The following is a 21,216-nucleotide window of genomic DNA, read 5'->3' as shown; positions in this document are numbered from 1 at the left end:
CTTGGTCTGGAAACTTCAGAAGTCGGCACTGGAACCAACTCATTGTTTTGAATATCTGGGTTTTATGCTAAATACAGCTTTTATTTGTATTCCTTAGGAGTTTTTAGGAGGCTGATGGTAGCCTCCTTCGAGGCAGTCCCATTTGCCTAGTTTCTCTCCTGACCCCTACAATACAATATTCTGTTATCGTGGGACAAATCAGTCCAGTCCTTGGACAGACCAAATCGTCTAGCACTGAAGCAGAGCCGGCGCTACCATAGAGGCAGTACAAGCGGCCGCTTGAGGGCGCTGGTGGGGGAGGGCGGAAAAACACTGCCTCCCATACGCAGGAGCAGCGGTATGGTCGGGGCTCGGATCTTCAGTTTCCTATAGTCTGAGCGCCGCTCCCTGTTCCCCCTGCTGTGTGCTCTCTCCAGAGCCTGCTGGAAGCCTGCACTATCCCAGAAACTGTCACTGCTGGCATATTAACATATAAATGGGCATCAGTATTTGCATATCAATAAGCCATGACTCATTCATATGTAAAGTTCATGGCTAATTGATATGCAAATCACCGCCCCCCGGGGCTCCCACTACTGCATGGCACTCCATGTAAGGAAGGAAGTACCGCCCGCCATGGCTGCTAAGGAAGAAAAAACAGCCTAAGGACTGCAAGAAAAAGGTATGTTTTTAAATATGTGTATGTTCATACAGTTGGGCAAAAAAGTATTTAGTCAGCCACCAATTGTGCAAGTTCTCCCACTTAAAAAGATGAGAGAGGCCTGTAATTGGCATCATAGGTAGACCTCAACTATGAGAGACAAAATGAGAAAACAAATCCAGACAAATCACATTGGCTGATTTGGAACGAATTTATTTACAAATTATGGTGGAAAAAAGGTATTTGGCCAATATCAAAAGGTAATCTCAATACTTTGTTATATATCCTTTGTTGGCAATGACAGAGGTCAAACGTGTCCTGTACGTCCTGTACAAGGTTGGCACACACTGTTGCTGGTATGTTGGCCCATTCCTCTAGAAGGTACAGGTCTGTGAGAGCCAGAACTCTTGCTTGTTTGTAGGTGACCAAATACTTATTTTCCACTATAATTTGCAAATAAATTTGTTCCAAATCAGCCAATGTGATTTGTCTGGATTTGTTTTCTCATTTTGTCTCTCATAGTTGAGGTCTACCTATGATGCCAATTACAGGCCTCTCTCATCTTTTTAAGTGGGAGAACTTGCACAATTGGTGACTGACTAAATACTTTTTTGCCCCACTGTATATTATAATTTAAAAAAATAGTGGTGGAGGGGTATGTACCTTAGTTGTATTGGTAGTCAGTGTGAATACTTTTGTTACATTGGCAGTCAGTGTGAATACTTTCGTTACATTGGCGGTCAGTGAGACTACCTCCATTACATTGGCGGTCACTGTGAATCCCACCTCGACCTAACCACTGAACCATCACATTCTCAAATAATTCATTCCCACAGCTACCTCCTCATGTATCATTTCCCCCTCCTCCTTCAGATTGTAAGCCCTCAGGGGCAGGGCCCTCCTTACCATCTTGTCTTGAATTGTATTGTAACTGTAATGTCTTCCTTATATTGTAAAGCGCTGCGCAAACTGTTGGCGCTATATAAATACTATGTAGTAATAATAATAATACCTCAGTTCCATTGGCGGTCAGTGTATATACCTCCTTTGCATTGCTGATCAGTGTGAATACCTCCGTTACATCGGCGGTCAGTGTAAGGCCTTCTAACATTTTATTACACAGAATTTTTGGTGATGGATCTTAGCGTCCTCCTTCCACGAACTTCCCTCGTTACCCCGCGGTCAACACATATGCCCACGTGATCATAAAGGGTAAATAAAGTTTCTCATGCAGTAATTCGTATTGAATTTATTAAAGGTCCATAAAAAACTTATATGTAAGGTAAAACGTGGGCATATGTGTTGACCGCGGGGTAACAAGGGAAGTTCGTGGAAGGAGGACGCTAAGATCCATCTGAGCACCTGAACGAATGTCGGCTGTCAGTTCGAAGCAAAATGTATGCTGTGAGTGCATACTCATAAGGGGGTGATTTGTGTGGCATGAAGAGATCACGGAGTATGATTTAGCACCTATTTGGACACTTTGTTATTCTTCACCTGGGTATTGATTCCCCCTTTTTTCTTCTGAGGATGTGGAATAAGCCTTTAAAAATTGCTTTGATTTGGTGAATTTATACACGAACTATTAATTTATTTCACATTATCAAGACTTCTCTCACTATATGAATTATGAATTTTGCATTTATTAATGAAGGCATGAATTTATATTTATATAATTTTCACCTATATTTCCCTATTTTTCACTATTAGTTATTATTGATTGGTATTTAATATGTTAATATGTTTAATATGTTTTAGTATTTATTTATTTGTTTATGGGGTATATTGGTTTCTTAGCGCTGTACAGTTGAGATTATATAATTGTAGAACTTTGTTGTTCGTTGGTGTAGCAGAGGTGAGGGTGAATTTATCCATACGCGCAGATTTTAAATTCCTATTGCAGGTCAAAGTAACCTGTCAGTTAAGTGTGAATGATCTCCGAAGCATTCTAATTACAGGCTGAATGCATCTAAAAGCAAGCTGCATTTTCCACTAACACAAGTCCCAAAGGTGTTTTAGTCTATTTACCAATTGGAGAGAGATATTTTATAATATGTATATAAAACATGGACTATGTATGTTGGTATACATATGCACAACCACTTATTTACTATTTGGAATTATTGTTAAAACAAATTAACTCTACCTCCTTGGTTTTAAAGTATTCAGCCTGAAAATTCACTGGGTTTTCTTATTTGATATATCTCTATGTTTGATCCCCTCCAGTTTCTAACCTTGATTTACTATTTCTATTTGTGATTTATTTTAATGGTTTTAAATTGTGTTTTCATGCACTAATTATCGGATAAGTACATAATTGTGAGGTTATGTCTAAGGTTTTGTTTTGTTTTTTATACGTAATCATTTGTAGGTAGTTATGGAGTAATGCTATATCCCATCACTGTTTTTTTACTTTTTTGATTTGGTTGATTGAACATAGCAACTTGTTAGGGGGTTGGTTTTTTAATGTTAATTCATAGGAGCATTGTTAATACACTGTACGCCCCTGCCACTGCAAGCCCAAATGACTAATCATATACACTGTACGTGATCAGTTATTTGGGGCTCTGTAATGCTGGTAACCGCTGAGAATCAGCAGTTAGCTTTCATTCATGAATGCCTCATTATTGAGGCATCCATTAATGCAGGGGTAGCCAAACTCCGGCCCTCCAGCTGTGGTGAAACTACAAATTCCATGATGCATCTCTCTCCGGGAGTCATGTCTGTGGCTGTGAGAATCTTGCAATGCCTCATGGGATTTGTAGTTCCACCACAGCTGGAGGGCCGGAGTTTGGCTACTCCTGCATTAATGAAAGATTTGACCTTTTTCCAGACACCTGATCCCTTTCAGGGATCAGGTGTCTGACAGTGAGAGCAGAGCAATATTTACTGCTCTTGCTCTCACTGTTCGACAGCTGGAATAGACCAGGATTAGGTAATGCCGATGTATACCAGCTTTTTTCTAAATGTTTCAGCAATAGAAACATTTAGCTACATGTTTCTTTTGCTGAAACAATGTTGCAGAGGCTTCTGGTCGTTCTGCAGGATCAACATGTAAGGATCAGTGTCATTAAGGTTATTATTGGTGTTACAATGAAAATCTGCAGCTGAGATGCAGATTTGTTTTTCACCGTAAGGGTTTAAATTTTTTATTTAACCCCCTCGTGACAGTGACGTTCAAAGTATGTCACTGTCAACAAGTGTGACACTTGGCGACACTGACGTATGCCAGGTGACAACTATTAGTTCTCAGCCTAAAACCTAATTTTATTCTGAAAAGTACAGAGGTTTTTCCAAATAAATGAATTTATTTAATGCATTTTTTTAGTTGTGCTATTTTTTCTAAAAAATACTAATAAAACATTTTTTCCTCATTTTTTTTATGTTATTTGTCTTAAGTGAGGTATTAGGGCTATATATTTATATCGCATATGTGTGCCTATCTGACCTCCTAAAAAACAATATATAATGTGTGGGTGCACTTAGTAAGAACGTATTTTACTAACGTGGAAGAATCGCACAGCAAAAATATAAATAGTGCGTCAGTCATTAATGAACAGAAACTAAAAACAAGCTCATGAAGGGGTTAATAATTTATATCCAACACTAGAAGAGGAAGTTTCCGCTTTATAGTATATTTCCACTTTTGCAGCCAAATTGGCATAACTCATAATTTGTATTTGTTACATGTTCCCATTCTCCCATTATAGCATAACTTTAAAAAAAATAAAAATTGCTGCTTATTTTTTTTCTGTAAACTCCAGGACTAATAATCGTTAGTATTATCCTTATTAAATATTACTCACTGTTTTAAGGGGGCTGGGGTAGTTTTGCTAACCTTGTCTGTACTATGCTGGCAGATCTCCATTATCAGTTGTAAACTAGTTGAGCAGGACTCTGTCCTAACAAAGGATTAACAACCATAACTAAATCCTAAAAGGACTAATAAAGGATTAAAGATCTTTTTAGATGAATTAATTAGATGGATGTAGATGAAAAAGTATTCACATGTATCACATACAATTAAATTCACTTAAAATTGAATTTCTTACACCAGATACAGTACGAGATGCTACAACAGCACAGCAAGCATTACTTGTGGCAAAGAACATTGATTCATTTCCTGCTAAACAAGAGCGCTTCAGTGAGGGAAATATTGATATTTGGTGGATTGTTCATGATGGTGGAATGCTAATGCTGCTTCCTTTCTTACTACGCCAACATAAAGTAAGCTGTTTTAAAAGTCAATACTATTCTGTGACATCAGGGAACTTGTAACAGTACCTTGAAAGATATTTAAATGTCTGTAATTATAAACAAAGTCCAAATCCCATTCGCACTGCCGCGGTCCAAAGACCATAAGGTATATGTGGTGCCCAGATGACCACACGGATGGCGCTGTGCAAACACTGGTAGTAAATCAGAGTAATTCATCTGCACACACTTCATAAGTCAGAATTAGTCTGATTTACTACCTGTAATTGTAAACAGTCTCAAAAGAAGCAGGTTTTCTGATTCATAGACCAATTTCCATTAGTAGATTGTTAGCTTATGAATATGTGCCTAGATGATGGCAGTTTTATGCAGCTATATGACATGCTGAGTACAGCACTATAAAAAAACACATGATTTGTTATTGTGTAGGCTGTCTGCTCAGACCTACTGTTGGTTTATTGAAGGGTTGGGAAATGTATTTGATTGGTACTTGAAAATGGTATGCAAGTTTTAAATTACTGGACATTTTTTCTTAACCTGGCTGATTTGATCAGGGCTCGTTCACACCAGATGCAGTCCGTTCACTTTTGCAGCTCCATCCAAAATGCATCACAATGCTTTCCTATGGGAGTTCTGGTGCTCTGTTTACACCAGTGCAGTCTGTTCCGATGCAGTCAGAAAAAATACTGCTGGCCTCGTTTTAGCTGCATTGGATCGCAACAGACTGCATCAAAAATGCATGCAAACGCATCAGAATGGAACGCATCTCAAAAAAAAAAGAAAAGGCAGAATTGGAAGTGCTTTGGCAGGAAGAAGGAAGTGAAATAATGGCCTAATTTGCATTTTGAAAAACAAAACCGCATCGGATTGCGGTAAATCACACTGCAGCTGTGCAGACGCGCACAGTTATGGTGTAAACCAGCCCTAAAAACACTGGTTTAGTAGTTTACAGACAATTTTTATGCAACCTCAGTTGGGTCATCATCTTAATGTCCTTGCCTTCACTGCCAGGCGCAGTTTCAAAAAGATACTGGGGTTACATTTCTCTGTACCGTTGAAAAAAATTAATACATTTTAGCAGCCTTATGTGGGTCTAGCGCTAGAACTGCCAGGGCTCAGTGACACCAGAACAAAGCTCGGGGGCCAAATCAGCCATGAAATGTATGTGATTGTATGTGTGCATTATTTGCTCTTAATGTGGTTCATAAAAGGTTTATCTAACATTTACAAATGTTCAACAAAATATAGGTTTGGAGAAAATGTAGACTGCGGATATTTACTGTTGCCCAAATGGATGATAACAGTATTCAGATGAAAAAAGATCTTCAGATGTTCTTATATCATCTACGTCTTGATGCTGAGGTTGAAGTTGTTGAAATGGTTTGTACTTTTATTTGGGGTTTTTAAATCATATTAAAAGTATAATGTGGGTTAGCTAAATAGGGAATAGCATTCATTCACACTACCCTTCAGTGTTATAATAGGCAGTGATGGTTGTGACTTGGACCTCATTAAGGAATGTTCTTAATAGAGACACATATGTAGAACAGAAGAGCATGTTGCACTCCATGCTGCTGATCAACAGCATACCAGTCAAACATCCACTGAGCTGCCAGACTGCCTTTTTGTAGCTATCAAGGGATGGCAATGAGTCGATATTGCTGGGGTATAAATAGGCATCTGAGCTTGTGTAATTAATAAGGCCTTATAGGCCTGTATTAGTATTGCACACTCCCTTTTGCATTATACTGTATAAATAACTAATTTTAGCCTTGTACGGAAAAGCTATAACAGGTTTCAATCTGATCGTGCAGACTATTAAGATTTTTTGAGAGACGTATTTTGTACTATCAACCTAAGCATAACAGATGGCAAATAAAAGAAAATACATTTGTTTTCAAAAATTATTTTGCCATTCGTGGCCAACTCTACTTAGCTTAGAGCTAATCAAAACATTCCACCTTATTCTGTACACTTCTTTTAGATTACACAATTAACAGAAGTTTACATTACTATAACAACCAACAGACCAGCCAGCAAATGTTCCACTATATTCAGCAGATAGCATTTTGTTTATGTATTGTCACACTTATTCCTTAACCGTTTCCCTGCTACTGACGTATGGCATACGGCGGAACACAGCCTGACACATCAGTATGCCATGCTTCCGTAGCTTTTACTGTTCTGCTATAAGCTCATGGTCGCTAAAGCTTATATCAGAGCAGTTCCCCTGAGCAGGTCCCCTTTAAATTAATAGCGCCCCCCGGCAACGCAACCGGCCACCGCAGCCTATCCTCCCCATCTGGAGCCACTCCAGGCTGGGATCTGCTTCTCCTCGGATCCCTGCTGCTCTCCCCTGCTTGTATGGGCTGAGGCAGCGGGACTCCATGCAGAATGCATGTTCAGGATGGCCAAGCTGCAGCGAGGAGATCAAAGCCGCTGGCTCTCAAATCCTTTATCGCCAGCGGCTCTGTGTGATCCGTGGCCGAGCGGGTCGGATGGCCAAGTAGAGGATCGGTAAATATCTTTGATATTTACCCATCCTCTGTGCAGAGCAAACATTGGAGTGATCAGCTCCAATGTTTGTAAACAACAGGGGACACATAATACTATGTGTCCCCAGTTATGAATGAAGAGGAAGTGCTTTACATCACTTCCTCTTCATTCATGAGTTTCTCAGTGGGTGGAATCCTAATTACAAAGGCTTCTGATGAACGTAAATGTTTTACTATCATCAGTTATGAATGGGAAGCCTCTATACTGAGTGCTTTCCATCCATTTAGTGCTGAGGCCGCAGAAAAAGAGATTGAGGACTCTGTGTCCTCAATTTCTCTTTCTATTTCCTAATATTTCCCCGACCCCCCCCCCTCAACAGTAAAAAAATAATTAAATAAAAATAAATGTAAAAAAATAAAGCACAAACCCCCGCCTCACCCCAAACACACACACACACATAACATACATGTGCACCATATTGTGGTGTACACCATGCACATGCACTGTGGTGCGTTGTTAGAACACATCACAGTGCTTGATTGTTTTTTTTCTTTGTCTTTTTAAAACATTAGTGTAACTGTGTTGCCATATGTTGTGATACGCTGTGTTGCAATTAAATGTACGCCTGTATCATTTTATCACACCAACACAGCGCACAACATAAGTCGCTTATTTAGAGTTTTGCTTTGCTTTTTTTTTACCGTTTCACAAAAAGGTGAATTTAAAATTTACAAATATTTGTTATTTAACTCAATACAGTTTTATCTTTTTTATATTTAGTGGGAAAAGTATTTTTTTGTGCGCTGATACTGATTTTAGTGTGCTTTATCAATTAGATTCTGTATTTTTATCAGTTTAATATTGATTTGATAAACATTTGCACAAATATCGTAGGACCTCCTACAAAATTAGTAGCACCATCTTTTTATTCTACCGGGCCTGCGCTTTAAAAAAATATACGGTTTTGGGGGTCTTTTACAAACGCTAGCAACACGGCAATAGAAGATCAAAAAAATGGGAAAATTGCAAAAATGGTGTGGCCAGCTGAGGTGTAAAGCGTTCCAGAGGGCTTGGCAGCGAAAGGGTTAAACTGCACAAATGGTATGACATGGTTGTACCGAATGCTATAACCCTTGGCAACCAGTCAGTGTTCCACATTTGATTTCAGCATTGACTCCACACTGTAGTCAGCTAACATGATGTCTGATTGCTATTGGTTACTGCACTTTGCACATTTTAATTGCTCAGCACTGCTATATTGCTTCTATTCATGTTCTCTTTGGTGGGAAGTGAGAGTTCCTGAAGGTTCGGATCACTGTGCACCATTAAGAATTACCCGTTTAAGGAAAAGGCATGCCTTTTACAATAAAAAGGGCAAGAATGCATTTTAATCAATAACAGTTAATCAAAAATAAGATTTATTAATGTTTATTTCTTAATTGTACTTTGTAATTGGTTTCTGGAACAGAAATTACAGCTCAATTAACAGATGTATATTTTAAGAATACAGTATAGTATTTACATGTAATTTACAATGTTATTGTTTTTTTCCATAGATTGAAAATGATATATCTGCATTTACATATGAGAAGACTTTGATGATGGAGCAAAGATCTCAAATGCTAAAGCAAATGCAACTGTCTAAGAATGAAAGAGAAAGAGAGGTAAAGTGTTGTAGTTAAAATGTTATGATGTTCCAGAAGGTGCATTAGAGTCTTTTTGTTTTTAAAGTGTAGTTCCACTTTTGCAGCCAAATTTGGATCATCTACTTTTTTTCCCTGACAGCTTCATGGCAGCACACAAATGGGATGGCCCCGCCTCCCTACCAATCTGATAGGAGCCTAACTCATAAATTTGAGCAACCCACAACCCCCTTTTTTCCTCCTCCTACTACTGATGGAGGCGGGTTGTTGCTTACCTGAGGTAAATGTCCTCTGGCCGTCCGCCCAAGGTATGGGTGTAGTCCCCTTGTTTCGTCCAAATGACCATGATGGGGGAACCTCGCTGCTGGGATCCGAGGTTGTCAAAATTCACCAGTAAATCTGGGGTATGAGAGGCGGTTGGCATGTCCCCTGGTACCGGTGCTGTACATGGCGTCCTATGTAGTGCCCTGTGTATCGGCGGCGGTGTCTGCTCGGTATTCTGCCCATGAGACTCCTGCTGCTGTCTGCTGACCTGCTGCCCTATGTTGAGGTACAGTGTAACCTACTTATATGTAGTGGGGTACCGTTTGGCTGTCTTACTGATCTTCTGAAATGTCTTATGTATAGTATGCCTTCTGATCTGCCAACCCCTCCTCAAGACCAGCACATGCAAAGAAGGTAAGCGACTTCCTGCGATGTGTTTTTACTTCCTGCTACAGTTGCCCCTGGCAACCTTAAGTTTTTTTATTTTGTTTTTTCTCAGCCCATCTAGATCGTGCACTGGATACTCCAGATCCTGGCATGGCAATCGCCATTCCTCTTCCTCGTCAAGACATCGGTCTCCCTCCTAGGGACAGAGGTGCTTCCACTAGCCGTTCCCAGGCATATCGGGACAAGCCCCAGTCCAGGGAACACCCACGTTCCTCTACTGGTCATCCTTCCAGAGGTGGGCATCCGAGGTCAGATCAATGCTGGATCTGTCTTGGCCCTACCGGGTAAGACTGCTTGTGCCATTTGTTTCTCTGAAGCTACCAAGGACAGGGAAGGAGAGAATTTACAAATTATCTCCCTTATGAAGCAAGCCTTCCAAGAATCTTTACAGGACTTTGCCTCTACTTCCCAACCGGCTGATCGGCAGAGGGCAGTTGCGGCAGAAGCCACCAGCAGGCCTGCCATGCTAAACCCCTCCTCCGAAGCCCCAGATGATCCGGGCGCTTCTGCTTCTGAACCCTCTTATGGGGGTGAGGAGGATCAGTCTGAAGGTTTTGACTTTTCTATGGTCCAGCCATTTATTAAAGCGGTGAAACAGGCTCTTTTTTGGGAGGACGGGGCGGCGGAGCCGGGCAGAAAAATGAAGTTTTTCAAGAATATCCGGAAAGAGGCAGGTGGCTTCCCTTTCTTTGAGGAAATTAAGGATATTATTTTCCATGAGTGGGAACAGATGGATCGTGCTTCAAGTCTCCGAAATCGTTTTTCCAAATTATACCCGTTTAAAAAGGAAGAGGTGAAATACCTGGACGAATCTCCGGTGGTGGATGCTGCCTTAATGAGGCTAGCAAGGCATGTGACCCTGCCGTTGGATGATGCAGTCTCGTTCTGAGATGTTTTGGAAAGACTCATTGATCTAGATCTGAAGAAGATCTACCTATCGGCAGCGGGAAGCTGTAAACCAGCTGTGGCCCTGACCGCTACCTCTAAGGCTCTGGAAGTTTGGGCCGCAAATACAGAATTGGCCGTGTCTGATGATCTCGGGAAACCTGAGATACTGGAAAATCTGAGGCAGGTAAAACTTGCCTCAGCCTTTGTCGCAGAGGCAGCTATTGATCTTGTGCGGTCGATGGCAAGAATCATTCTCTACTCGGTGATGGGTAGAAGAGCTCTCTGGCTCAGGCCATGGGTGGCTGATCCCACGTCGAAGCAGGGATGTAAGATCCCTTTCGAGAGGCAATCCCTCTTCAGGAACAAGCTGGAGATGGCTATATCCGAAGCGACAGGTTTAAAGTCCAGCTTTATTCCGCAAGATAGGCGACTGCTGCGCCAGCGAAACCCACGATTTAAGGGTGGTCAGCAATCTGCCTTTAAGGACACACGTTCTTACAAGCCTGGTAGGGAGTACCGCAGGCCTTGGAAAGGCGCAGCTGGAGGTGCCAATGCTAAGAAGACTGCACCCAAACCTGCGCAGGGGGCACAGAAGTCTTTTTGAAATTTTGCATGCTCAGGTTTGCCACGTGGGAGCCAGGCTATCTGGGTTCCGACAGATCTGGGCTGACCACATCAAGGACCGGTGGGTAGTTACTACCATCTCGGGAGGCCACGCGTGGAGATTCCGCAAGACCCCTCGCACCCGATTTGTTCCCACACGTCTTCCATCTTTGAGAGAAGAGAGGGACGTGCTGAGGGTTTACGTTCAGTCCCTGTTGACACAGGGGGTGGTGGTGGAGGTGCCAGCACAGGAACCCTTTCGGTGCGTTTATTCCCCTTTATTTCTGGTCCAAAAGAAGACTGGAAATTGGAGGCCAGTTATAGACCTCCGGCATCTCAACCATCATGTTCTAAAGGAACATTTCAAGATGGAGTCACTGCAAACCATATTGAAGGTTGTGCGGCCCAAGGATTGAATGGTGTCGATAGATTTAAAAGACGCTTACTATCATGTACCCATGCATCCATGATATCACCAGTTTCTACATTTTGCAGTGGCACAACTGCACTTACAATTCGTCTGCCTGCCTTTTCGGCTTAACGGCGTCTCCTCGGATTTTCACCAAAATTCTTCTCGCCCTAGTCGCGTTACTTCGGGAACAGGGTGTGCGAATGTATCACTATCTGGACGATGTCCTGCTACTTGGTCAGGATCAAGAGCAGCTGCTTTGTCACAGACAACTTGTTCTGTCGACTTTCAAGGACTTCGGATGGCTTATCAACATGGAAAAGAGTCATCTGTTGCCGACTCAAGACCTGGTGTACTTGGGTGCTCGCATAAACACTGCCGAAGCCTCCGTGTCTTTACCTCCGGAGAAGATTCCAGCCATTCGCAGCCGGATCACGGCTGCTCTATCTCTGACCTTCATGACGGCCAGACAATGTCTGCGGGTGGTCGGCACAATGATTGCGGTAACCCCTATGGTGAAGTGGGCGCAGTGGAGAGCCCAGGATTTCCAAGTGGGGTTTCTGAACCGCTGGTCCACGGAGATTCTGGATCAGAAAATCCGGTTGAGCTCGTCACTGAAGGAGAGCTTGAATTGGTGGCTCCAGGATCTCAACCTTTTGCGCTGCCACTCCCTTATGCCGGTGAAATGGGTGATAGTCACCTCGAATGCCAGCGAGCAAGGATGGGGAGCTGTTTGCCTGGACCAAGTGGCCCACGGGAGATGGTCGTTTTCCTGCGGCAGGAGTATCCAACATCCTGGAACTCAGGGCAGCCCTCCTGGCATTCAAGTCCCTCCTCAAGGGCTGCTCAGTGAAGTTGAGAATGGACAATATGTTGACTGTGGTATATGTCCGAAGACAAGGCGGTACTCGCAGCTACACACTCCTGAGGGAAGTTGCTCCGATCATGAGGTGGGCTCATGAGAACCTAAGTCTCCTGTCGGCTGTGTATATCTCAGGTCCTGCCAACGTGCAAGCGGACTTCCTCTCCCGGACGGGCTTCGACAACAACGAGTGGGCCCTCTCTACAGGGTGTTTCAAGAAGCTGGCAGTATTCTCCTCAAGGTTCCCATGCCCCCAGGCGGTGGGGGTGGATGCGCTGGAATGGAGGTTCGAGACGGCATACGCATTTCCACCAGTGCCTCTTATTCTCAGTTTCCTGCAGAGGGAGGATGTCACTGTGTTAGCAGTGATTCCGAATTGGCCGGGAAATGTCGGTGAGAGAGCCTTATCCTACCACTGCAGGAGGACCTGCTGACGCAGGGTCCATTAGTCCATCCAGCGCCCGAGAGACATGGATCTTGAAAGGAGGCGACTACTGCTCAGAGAGTGTGATTTCCACTTTGCTTAAAGCCTGGAAGGCCAGCACCAACAGGTCCTATAGCAGGATATGGTCCAAATTTAGGGACTTTGCGGAGTTGCAAGGTTTCCCTCCAGAATCGCCCCAGGTGGCTCACATACTGGAGTTCCTACAGAAGGGGTTGGAGATGAGTCTGAGCTCGAGCACTCTTAAAGGCCATATATCGGCACTGTCGGCCTTCACTGGAACACAGTGGGCGTTTGAACCCTTGGTTATTAAGTTCTTCAAGGCGGTGGTTCGCATTAAACCTCCTAGGAAGCCGTTGGTTCCCAAGTGGACCTCCCTCTGGTCTTGGATTTTCTAGCATCGGATGCGTTTGGAAAACAAGCATCTCTCTGGTATCTTGAAAACGGCGTTTCTAGTGGCGGTCTCGTCGGCCAGAAGAGTATCAGAAATCGCAGCCCTGGGATGCAATGAGCCCTTCACGGTTTTTATGGCTGACCGGGTCGTCCTGATCCCCATGTTGGGGTTTGTGCCAAAGGTGGCCTCTCGATTTCATCTTCAACAAGACATTGTGCTCCCTAATATCTCCTCAGACTCCGATGATCGGATTGCCAGGTTAGATGTGGGAAACTGCCTGAGGTCATACCTGAAGGCTACGGAAGGGATCAGAACTACAGATCATTTGTTCGTTGTCCCGTCTGGGGCAAGAAAAGGTTGCATGGCATCCACTAGGACTATTGCTTCATGGTTGGTGAAGACAATCACCTTGGCCTATGGTTCTAGGGGGTTGGCAGCTCCTGGGCCGACAACGGCGCATTCAACTCGCAGCGTTTTGGCCTTCTGGCAGCAGCAGGCCGGGTTTCGCCTGAGGCATTATTGCATTGAACCCGCTGCACTGACCACTCTGGATTTTGGTCGTACTGATATTGCCTCTTTGGCTTCTGTACCTGATTAAACTTTTCCTCCATATGTTTACCCTCCCTGGTGTCTAGTTATTCCCATTTGTGTGCTGCCATGGAGCTGTCAGGGAAAACAGGAAAATTGTATTTCATACTTACCGCAATTTTCCTTTCCTGACTAGCTACATGGCAGCACAAAATGTGCCCGCCCAGTCGGAGTTGCTAGTGACGTAACACTGGTGGTTGCAGGTTGCTCAAATTTATGAGTTAGGGTCCTATCTGATTGGTAGGGAGGCGGGCCATCCCATTTGTGTGCTGCCCTGGAGCTAGTCAGGAAAGGAAAATTGCGGTAAGTATGAAATACAATTTTCCTGTTATTTGTTATAAGTTCCTATTCACATAGCATAACTTTGCTGCTTACATTTTTACTTGCTTAAAAATCCGACCTAGCTTCCGCCTATGTAATGTTAAGGAAGGGAGCTGGAGGGGAAGCCAGTGTTCACTAATTAACCCTGTCTGTACTGTGCTGGCAGATTTCATTATTACGGTAGCTGTAAACTAGATTTGAATACGGTCTGTGCTAGTGGGTTAAAGCCTTCAAGGCATTATGTGTTAATAAGAGGAACCTCAGTCTGAAACTATAGTTTCACTCTCAAACTGCTCAGAGTAGCTTGGGATCTGTACAAAGGCCTTCACCAAAGAGACATCTAAAAGGTAAGAAACATATTTTTAGATACTGTGTGAATAAGATCACAAACGTGTATGGAGGGTTATTACCCCTGTGAGCTTTTCTGCCATCTGTGCCCCCCTGGGGAGATTCTGATAGCCACAACAGGAAGCGAGAGGAAATCACTCCGAAGAGAATTCCTGTTGGTCAGCAGGGTCACCAGAACTAGTGTCTCTTTTGGAAGATTTCCCATCTATGCCTAATCGATGACCAGCTAAAATTTGGGCTTTCCTTTCACTTTCCGTGATAACTGTCATAAGCAAAAATAGACAGGGAGAATCTCCCCAATGACACGGACAGCAATAACAACTTGACAGGTTATCTAATCCCTCTCCACTCTGTACAAAACAAGTTTTTGCTCAGGGTACATTTTGCTAACAGTAGACAATACAATCTGCAGTTCAATCTTTAGACCTGTCATCTACACACAGTAATACATAACAATTTTGTATGCACAGTAAAGTCACAGCCTTAGGCTGGGCACACACCTTACAACCATCGCAAGACTTTTGTCTTGCGATGGTTGTAAGGTTAATAAAAAAAACGTACGATCTGCCTATCTTGGACAGGCAGATCGTACTTGCGATGATCGCAAGCCGCGCCCCCCTGAGGGGCGGGCTTCCGATGACCGCAATGCCAAACGGGCAGTGTGCGCTTGCGCACACCGGCACGTCCGGCTTTTATCTTACGAACATGCTACACATCCGCCGAACATCGTACGATGCTCGGCAGGTTTTCGAACATGTTCCTAAGATAAAAGTCGTGCGACCTTACACTAGTAGAGGTCGCACGGCTTCCACACACCTTGCGATAATCGTACGATCGCAGGATTTCCCACAATTATCGTATGATTATCGCAAGGTGTGTGGGCACCTTTAGAAGGGGCCCTGCTACCAGTCGCAGTGATCACATGGTGCCTGATTTACAGCAGCTGTGCGTCCAGTGACCTAATTACAGTTCATTAGGTTGATCCCAAGAGTTGATATTTCATCTGTCAACTTGTGTATTTTATATTTAATGTGAAATTGCATTTTAAATGCGGATTTATTTCTTATTAAGATAAGTGAATATTCTGTCACTGCACTGTGGATGTGATACCATAAAACATTAATGAGCATACCAAATAGCAGCCATCGCTGAAAATTCTAGTTGCCTAGGTGTATTTAGCTTCAGTAGTTTGAGATAATGTTATTTAAGAAGCATGCAGATGAGGAACATCAGAATAAAGTCAGAACAACTAATCTGCATAATGTTATAACTTTTGATCTGATTAAAATCAGTATTTTATTTATGAAAACAAGTAGAGATCCCCTACTAATCTTCATAATTTAACTTAAATTTAATGATCAAAATATTATTGGTGGCAAATTATGAGGTTCAAAATATGCAATGCAATCTCTCAGCAAGTATCTCACTGTGAAATTAAAACCTAAGGTTATTATTCAGAATATTTGTAAAACACCACCATATATCTTATGAAATGCGTCTAGTGAAACTCTCAGTATGAGGTGATCACAAAAGAATGTGCAGATTTAACATGTAGTGTTCTGATGTGAGTCTCCTGCACCCCTTTCAGCGATCGGACCTTGATTAGTGGTTGTGGTGCTCTTAATGATCACCAGCATTCCGACACATTCAATTCTTTTGCTTATTTATTGAAGAAACATGTTACAAGCGTCAATTAGCCAAGCAAGTTCCCTTCTTCAAGGCGACAGGTTTAAAGGAGAACTATGAGGTGAGTGCTTTTCACTCACCTCATAGTTCTAGCCGACTTGTGACAATGAAACTATCACAGGTCGGCTCAGTAGATCGGGAGGTGAGCGAACACATACCGGCATTCGCTCACCTCTCGATCCTGTCACGGGGACAGGGGAGGAGCTGGATTCCCCCCCTCCGCTCTGATCTGCCAGCGCTGACTGGCGAAACGGTCTCGGGAGCGGGCGGGTACAGCTGGCTCTGCCTCTAGATAGGCTCTAGATAGGCAGAGCCAGCTGTCACTCACGCAGCTGGGTGGATCCAGACATAATTGTCGGGATCCACTTTAGCTGCTCGTCTCAGTATACCGCGAGCTGTAGCTCGTGGTATACTGAGCTTAGGGTGACGGGAGGACGCTAGTTTGTGTCCTCCCGTTACCTTAAGGAGAACTATGGGGAAAAGCCTTAACCCCATAGTTCTCCTTTTAGTTCTCCTTTAACACGTGACTTCTCGAGCAAACAGATGTTTAGAGCTCAAAATCCTTATTACGCATGAACCGATATAGAATACTTCTTTCTGCACAGTCTAAAATCTAGCTGAGGTACTTGCTGAAAAATTGCATCGCATATTTTTATTTTGTGATAGTTACATAGTATTTACATAGTATTTGGGGTTGAATAAAGACATACGTCCATCAAGTCCAACCCATATAGGTCCACGCATCTTCTCATTCTTAGGGATACTGGTATCCCTGGATACCAATACCAATATATATGATAACGGAAGCTAAGATGAACATCTAGCCAATGCTTTAGTCTATAGAGCTGCCGATCGCTTGTTTACATTTGACAGCTTGGGGGCGCGCGCGAGCAGGAAAAAAAGCCATATATATTTATGGCGCCCCGCCAATGGGATTTTGCCGTCTGTCCGTTATTTTTTACAACGGGCGGACGGCAAGTAGTTTAAGGCTGGCCAATCCCTCTGCTCTGTCTGCTTGTCTGATTGACTGTGCGGTGAGCCACTGGTCAGGGCTGATCTCTCAGTTATTGCTGCAGCTGTGAGCTTTGGCTCCCGATGTATACAAACGGGGGATGCTGTGCAAGACTCTCCAGGGGTGAGCAAGGAGGGTGTAAGCCGCTCTGCGGTAGGGATGCTTCAGCTAGAGTCCTTTTGAAAAGGGCACTTCAGTGCCGGCAGGGCGTGCATCCTCACGGTTTGGAGACATACTCATTTTGATCTTAAATTCACAGCTTATTACGTCTCCAAACCCTCAACGAACTTCAGTGGGTAGGCTGGGTTTTTTTTGCCTTTTTTTTTGGTTACTTGTTTTTCCTTTTTTTTTTTTTGGGTTGTTTCTTTTTATTCCTTTGTACAGGTGTTTTCTATTCTAGATATATGAAATTGATGTTTTTAGACTCTGGGATCACTTAAGGTGGACGAATATACATGTGGTTCATACTTCTTTTTATGTAGCAATAAGATGTCAGCATCTGATTTTTGTATGATATCATGGAATGTATAAGGGATAAGGTAAAGAGACCTGCAGACCTCTCCTCCATTATGCGGTTAAAGCCTTCTGTAACCAGAAACCCATTTTAAGATTTAATCCAATTGTTTAAACCAACGTTTTTTTAAATTTTTATTCCATTAAGTTCTACTTCATGTTACTCATCCTAATCTCAAGTGGTCTCTATTCTAATTCATAACAATCAGGTTTTTTTCATGCATCCAAACAAAAATAGATACCGAGGGCCGCTGTGTGTTTTTACGTTGCAAACATTCTAGGGTAGAATGTATACTTGCTAATATCAATAATATCTATATTCCCCCTCTGTTTTCTTCTGAAATACTCAAGTCATTGATTAATTTCGCAAAAAATACATTTCTTATCCCAATTGTTGCGATGGGAGATTTTAATAATTGAATGTCTCCTGCAATGGATACATTTGCCCAACTATCATATAATTACACCAGACAAACGTTGTCCTTATTAAGATTCTGTGTTGAAACTGGGTTACGGGATGCTTGGCGATTGCTACATCCTAAGGAGTTGAAATTTAACACGTCTTTCCCAAACGCACAACACCCTGTCACCCATTGATCTGGTGCTGTGCTCTTCGGAAGGCTTACCACTGACCAAATTGGTTGAGATTCATCCTAGGGTATTATCTGACCACTCTATGATTACTGTAAATGTTACTGTGAACAAATATCTTTCTAATCTGCCCTAAAAGGACCCGTTCTGGCCTAATTGGATTACACAGCATGTAGTAATAGAGCAAGCTATTTCTGTGTTTTTGCAATTAAATGTGGGTTCTGCATCTAGGAACGTGGTATGGGATGCACTGAAGGCATATTTGAGAGGGATATTTGCACAAAAAAATAAGTAGAATTAGAACAGAAAATAACGTTTTGGAGGATGCGCGTTTAAGACTAGCTAAATGTGAAGCAGAATTCATTACTAATCCTTCTACTTTAAGTATTGAAAGGTGGTATGATGCACGGGAACACTTAGACAAATGTCTTTTGCAGAACTCAAATGGCTAAGTTGTTGCGCTAGGTCTGTGCCTAACAAAATACCTCAAAATATGTGCAATCCGTGAACTCCATCCATTATGAAAACCTGTCCAGATATAAAACCGACCAACCTTGATAGTGTTAGTGAACCTAGCTTCTTGTATCACCCAGAAATACAAAATAGTGAAAACAATTGTGTATTAACTATGTAGCAAACAGTTTGTAGCACACTATGTGAAACAAACTTTATTTTTACCGAACAATAAATGCAAAAAGTCCCAAATGATTCTACACCTGTGAGAATAAAAGCATCCACTTCTCTTCTTTGATATATTCGGTGCTCCATCTGTCAATTTTGTGTGCTCCTTAATGAAAATAAACTGCTCTTACCAGAAATGTCCGATTTATATATGGTGCTACAATCAAAATGAACACATCTTGTTTTGAAAGCTGTATGGCTCCCAGCTCCTCTCCCTTATCTCTCCTCTTGCCGAAAAAAATCCGTGTCTGACGCTTCTTTTTAAAGTGTGTCAGCTGACTCATAGATTTAGTAGGAACAGTAAAGCACATCTATTGTGCAGCAACACCGAAACAGGTCTTTTGCAGAATGCTAGATATAAACAAATGCAATGGGAAGAAGGGGAAAATACTGGGCATTTATTAGCGCAAATTGCTCGTACATTCCTTGTGTTGGTGCCATGGGAGACGCTAGGGGACAGATATGAAGGGGTTAAGGCATACTGTTGACAGGGCAATTTGTTTGGTTGCAGGCTGGCTGGCAGGTTGAGGCTGGGGAATTTTTGTGTTTTTGTATTGTTGTAAGCATTCCCAATGTGCGCCCTGCTATAAAGGCTGGTTATAGATTCATGCATGTACCATCTTTTCTAGTTTGACAGATAACATCTACCCCAGATAAGTTTTGAACAATTTTTCTTCAATTTTATCAGTCATTATACTCTTCTGCCTATTATTCGGTTGAAGACTTGCATAGGTTTTTAGGAAGAGTTTCATTCCAATCTCTGTCCGCTGAGGAGCAGGAGCAATTAGAAGCTCCAATTACTTTTCAAGAGTTAATTACAGCCAAAACAAGTTTTTCTAATGGCAAGGCCTGCGGGATGGACGGTTTTCCTGCTGAAGTTTATAAAAAATTATAGTATACTGCCTGTCCTGCTGCAGACCCTCAACTCTGCTTTGGATGTTGGATTTCTTTCAGACTCTATGTATGAAGCTATAATTGTGCTCCTAACTAAGAAGGATAAAGATGCATGGTTATGCAAATCTTATTGACCCATTTCTTTAATGTAGATGTTAAAAAAAATTCTGAAGTATTGGCAGACAGATTGTCCAAAATAATACACTCCCTGATAGGCCCAGAATAAACAAGCTTTATGCATAATAAATCTATTGCTATGAATATTCGTAGAGCTTTTCTTAATTTACAAGTTCCTATAGATAACCCTGGAGGTAGAGCCTTTCTGTCGCTTGACATAGCAAAAGCTTTCGATAGTTTAGAATGGCATTTTTTGTGGCCAGTTCTTAAATCTTTTGGTTTCACCACTAAATTTATGAGTTGGATACAAGTGTTATACACTAGGCCGACAGCTGGGATTCAGGTAAATTCAATCTCAGATCCTTTTGCATTGCAGAGAGGTACAAGACAAGGCTGTCCGTTATCTCCTCTGCTGTTTGCATTAGCCATCGAACCCTTGGCGGTTTTAATTAATTAATCTCCAAATATTAAGGGTTTCAAACGTGGCCCGCTAGAAGATAAAATATCACTCTATGCAGATGGTATTAATTCTTGCTCAATACACAGTCCTCATTGGTTAATACAATGTCACTTATATCGGAATTTATCTGGAACAAAAATATGGAAAGCGCACCGCTGTGATGTGGTCAAATCTCTCACTCGTTGGCTATGTGGGAGCTGGTGTGCATAAACTCTTCAAAAAACCGGGAGAGGAGCCCCGTGCAACATATTGATCAAAAGACAGTATATAGAAGAGTGCAACTACCTAAAATACTAAATAAATGGATGGATAAATAAATGCTGTGCAGCCTGCTATAACTGGCTGAATAGTTAGGATTGAAGTGGTAAATGTGTGACTTACAGTTAAGATGACATCGGTGGGCATCCGAAGTCCCTGCAATGACGTGAGGGTGACGATACTGGTCTGTATACTACCGGTTTGGAGTGTCCAGGTTATCCCCAGGGTATCCTCAAAACCACGTCATCGGCTGGCCAGGCCGAGCCGCGGCAGCTGCTCCCTCGCTCTGTCGTCCTCTTCCGCACTGTGTGCCGATCCTGGTTACTCGCCTCTCTCCACCCTCACCGAACGGCATAACCTTTCCTCGCGAGTCAGCCTCTATATGGGAGTTTTAGTTATTACTCAGGTTTAAAAATTGGGATAAATCTTACCTTCTCCCTCTGC

The 21,216-nt window shown here is 42.5% G+C and overlaps 1 protein-coding gene across 2 annotated transcripts in view; it reads left to right on the top strand.

The window, feature by feature from the left end:
* Positions 1-21,216, top strand: part of SLC12A7 (solute carrier family 12 member 7) — a 152,125-nt gene that overhangs the window by 117,795 nt on the left and 13,114 nt on the right. For both annotated transcript variants that reach the window (XM_018568866.1, XM_018568867.1), the window contains exons 19-21: positions 4,698-4,867; positions 6,104-6,235; positions 8,908-9,015. In XM_018568866.1, coding sequence (XP_018424368.1) covers positions 4,698-4,867; positions 6,104-6,235; positions 8,908-9,015 — 410 coding nt within the window. The remainder of the gene's footprint in view (positions 1-4,697; positions 4,868-6,103; positions 6,236-8,907; positions 9,016-21,216) is intronic.

Source organism: Nanorana parkeri, unplaced genomic scaffold, assembly GCF_000935625.1.
Source record: "Nanorana parkeri isolate BGI_ZX_2015 unplaced genomic scaffold, ASM93562v1 scaffold1255, whole genome shotgun sequence".
In the NCBI taxonomy this organism is placed as follows: Eukaryota; Metazoa; Chordata; class Amphibia; order Anura; family Dicroglossidae; genus Nanorana; species Nanorana parkeri.
This window is presented reverse-complemented; position numbering and strand designations above follow the sequence as displayed.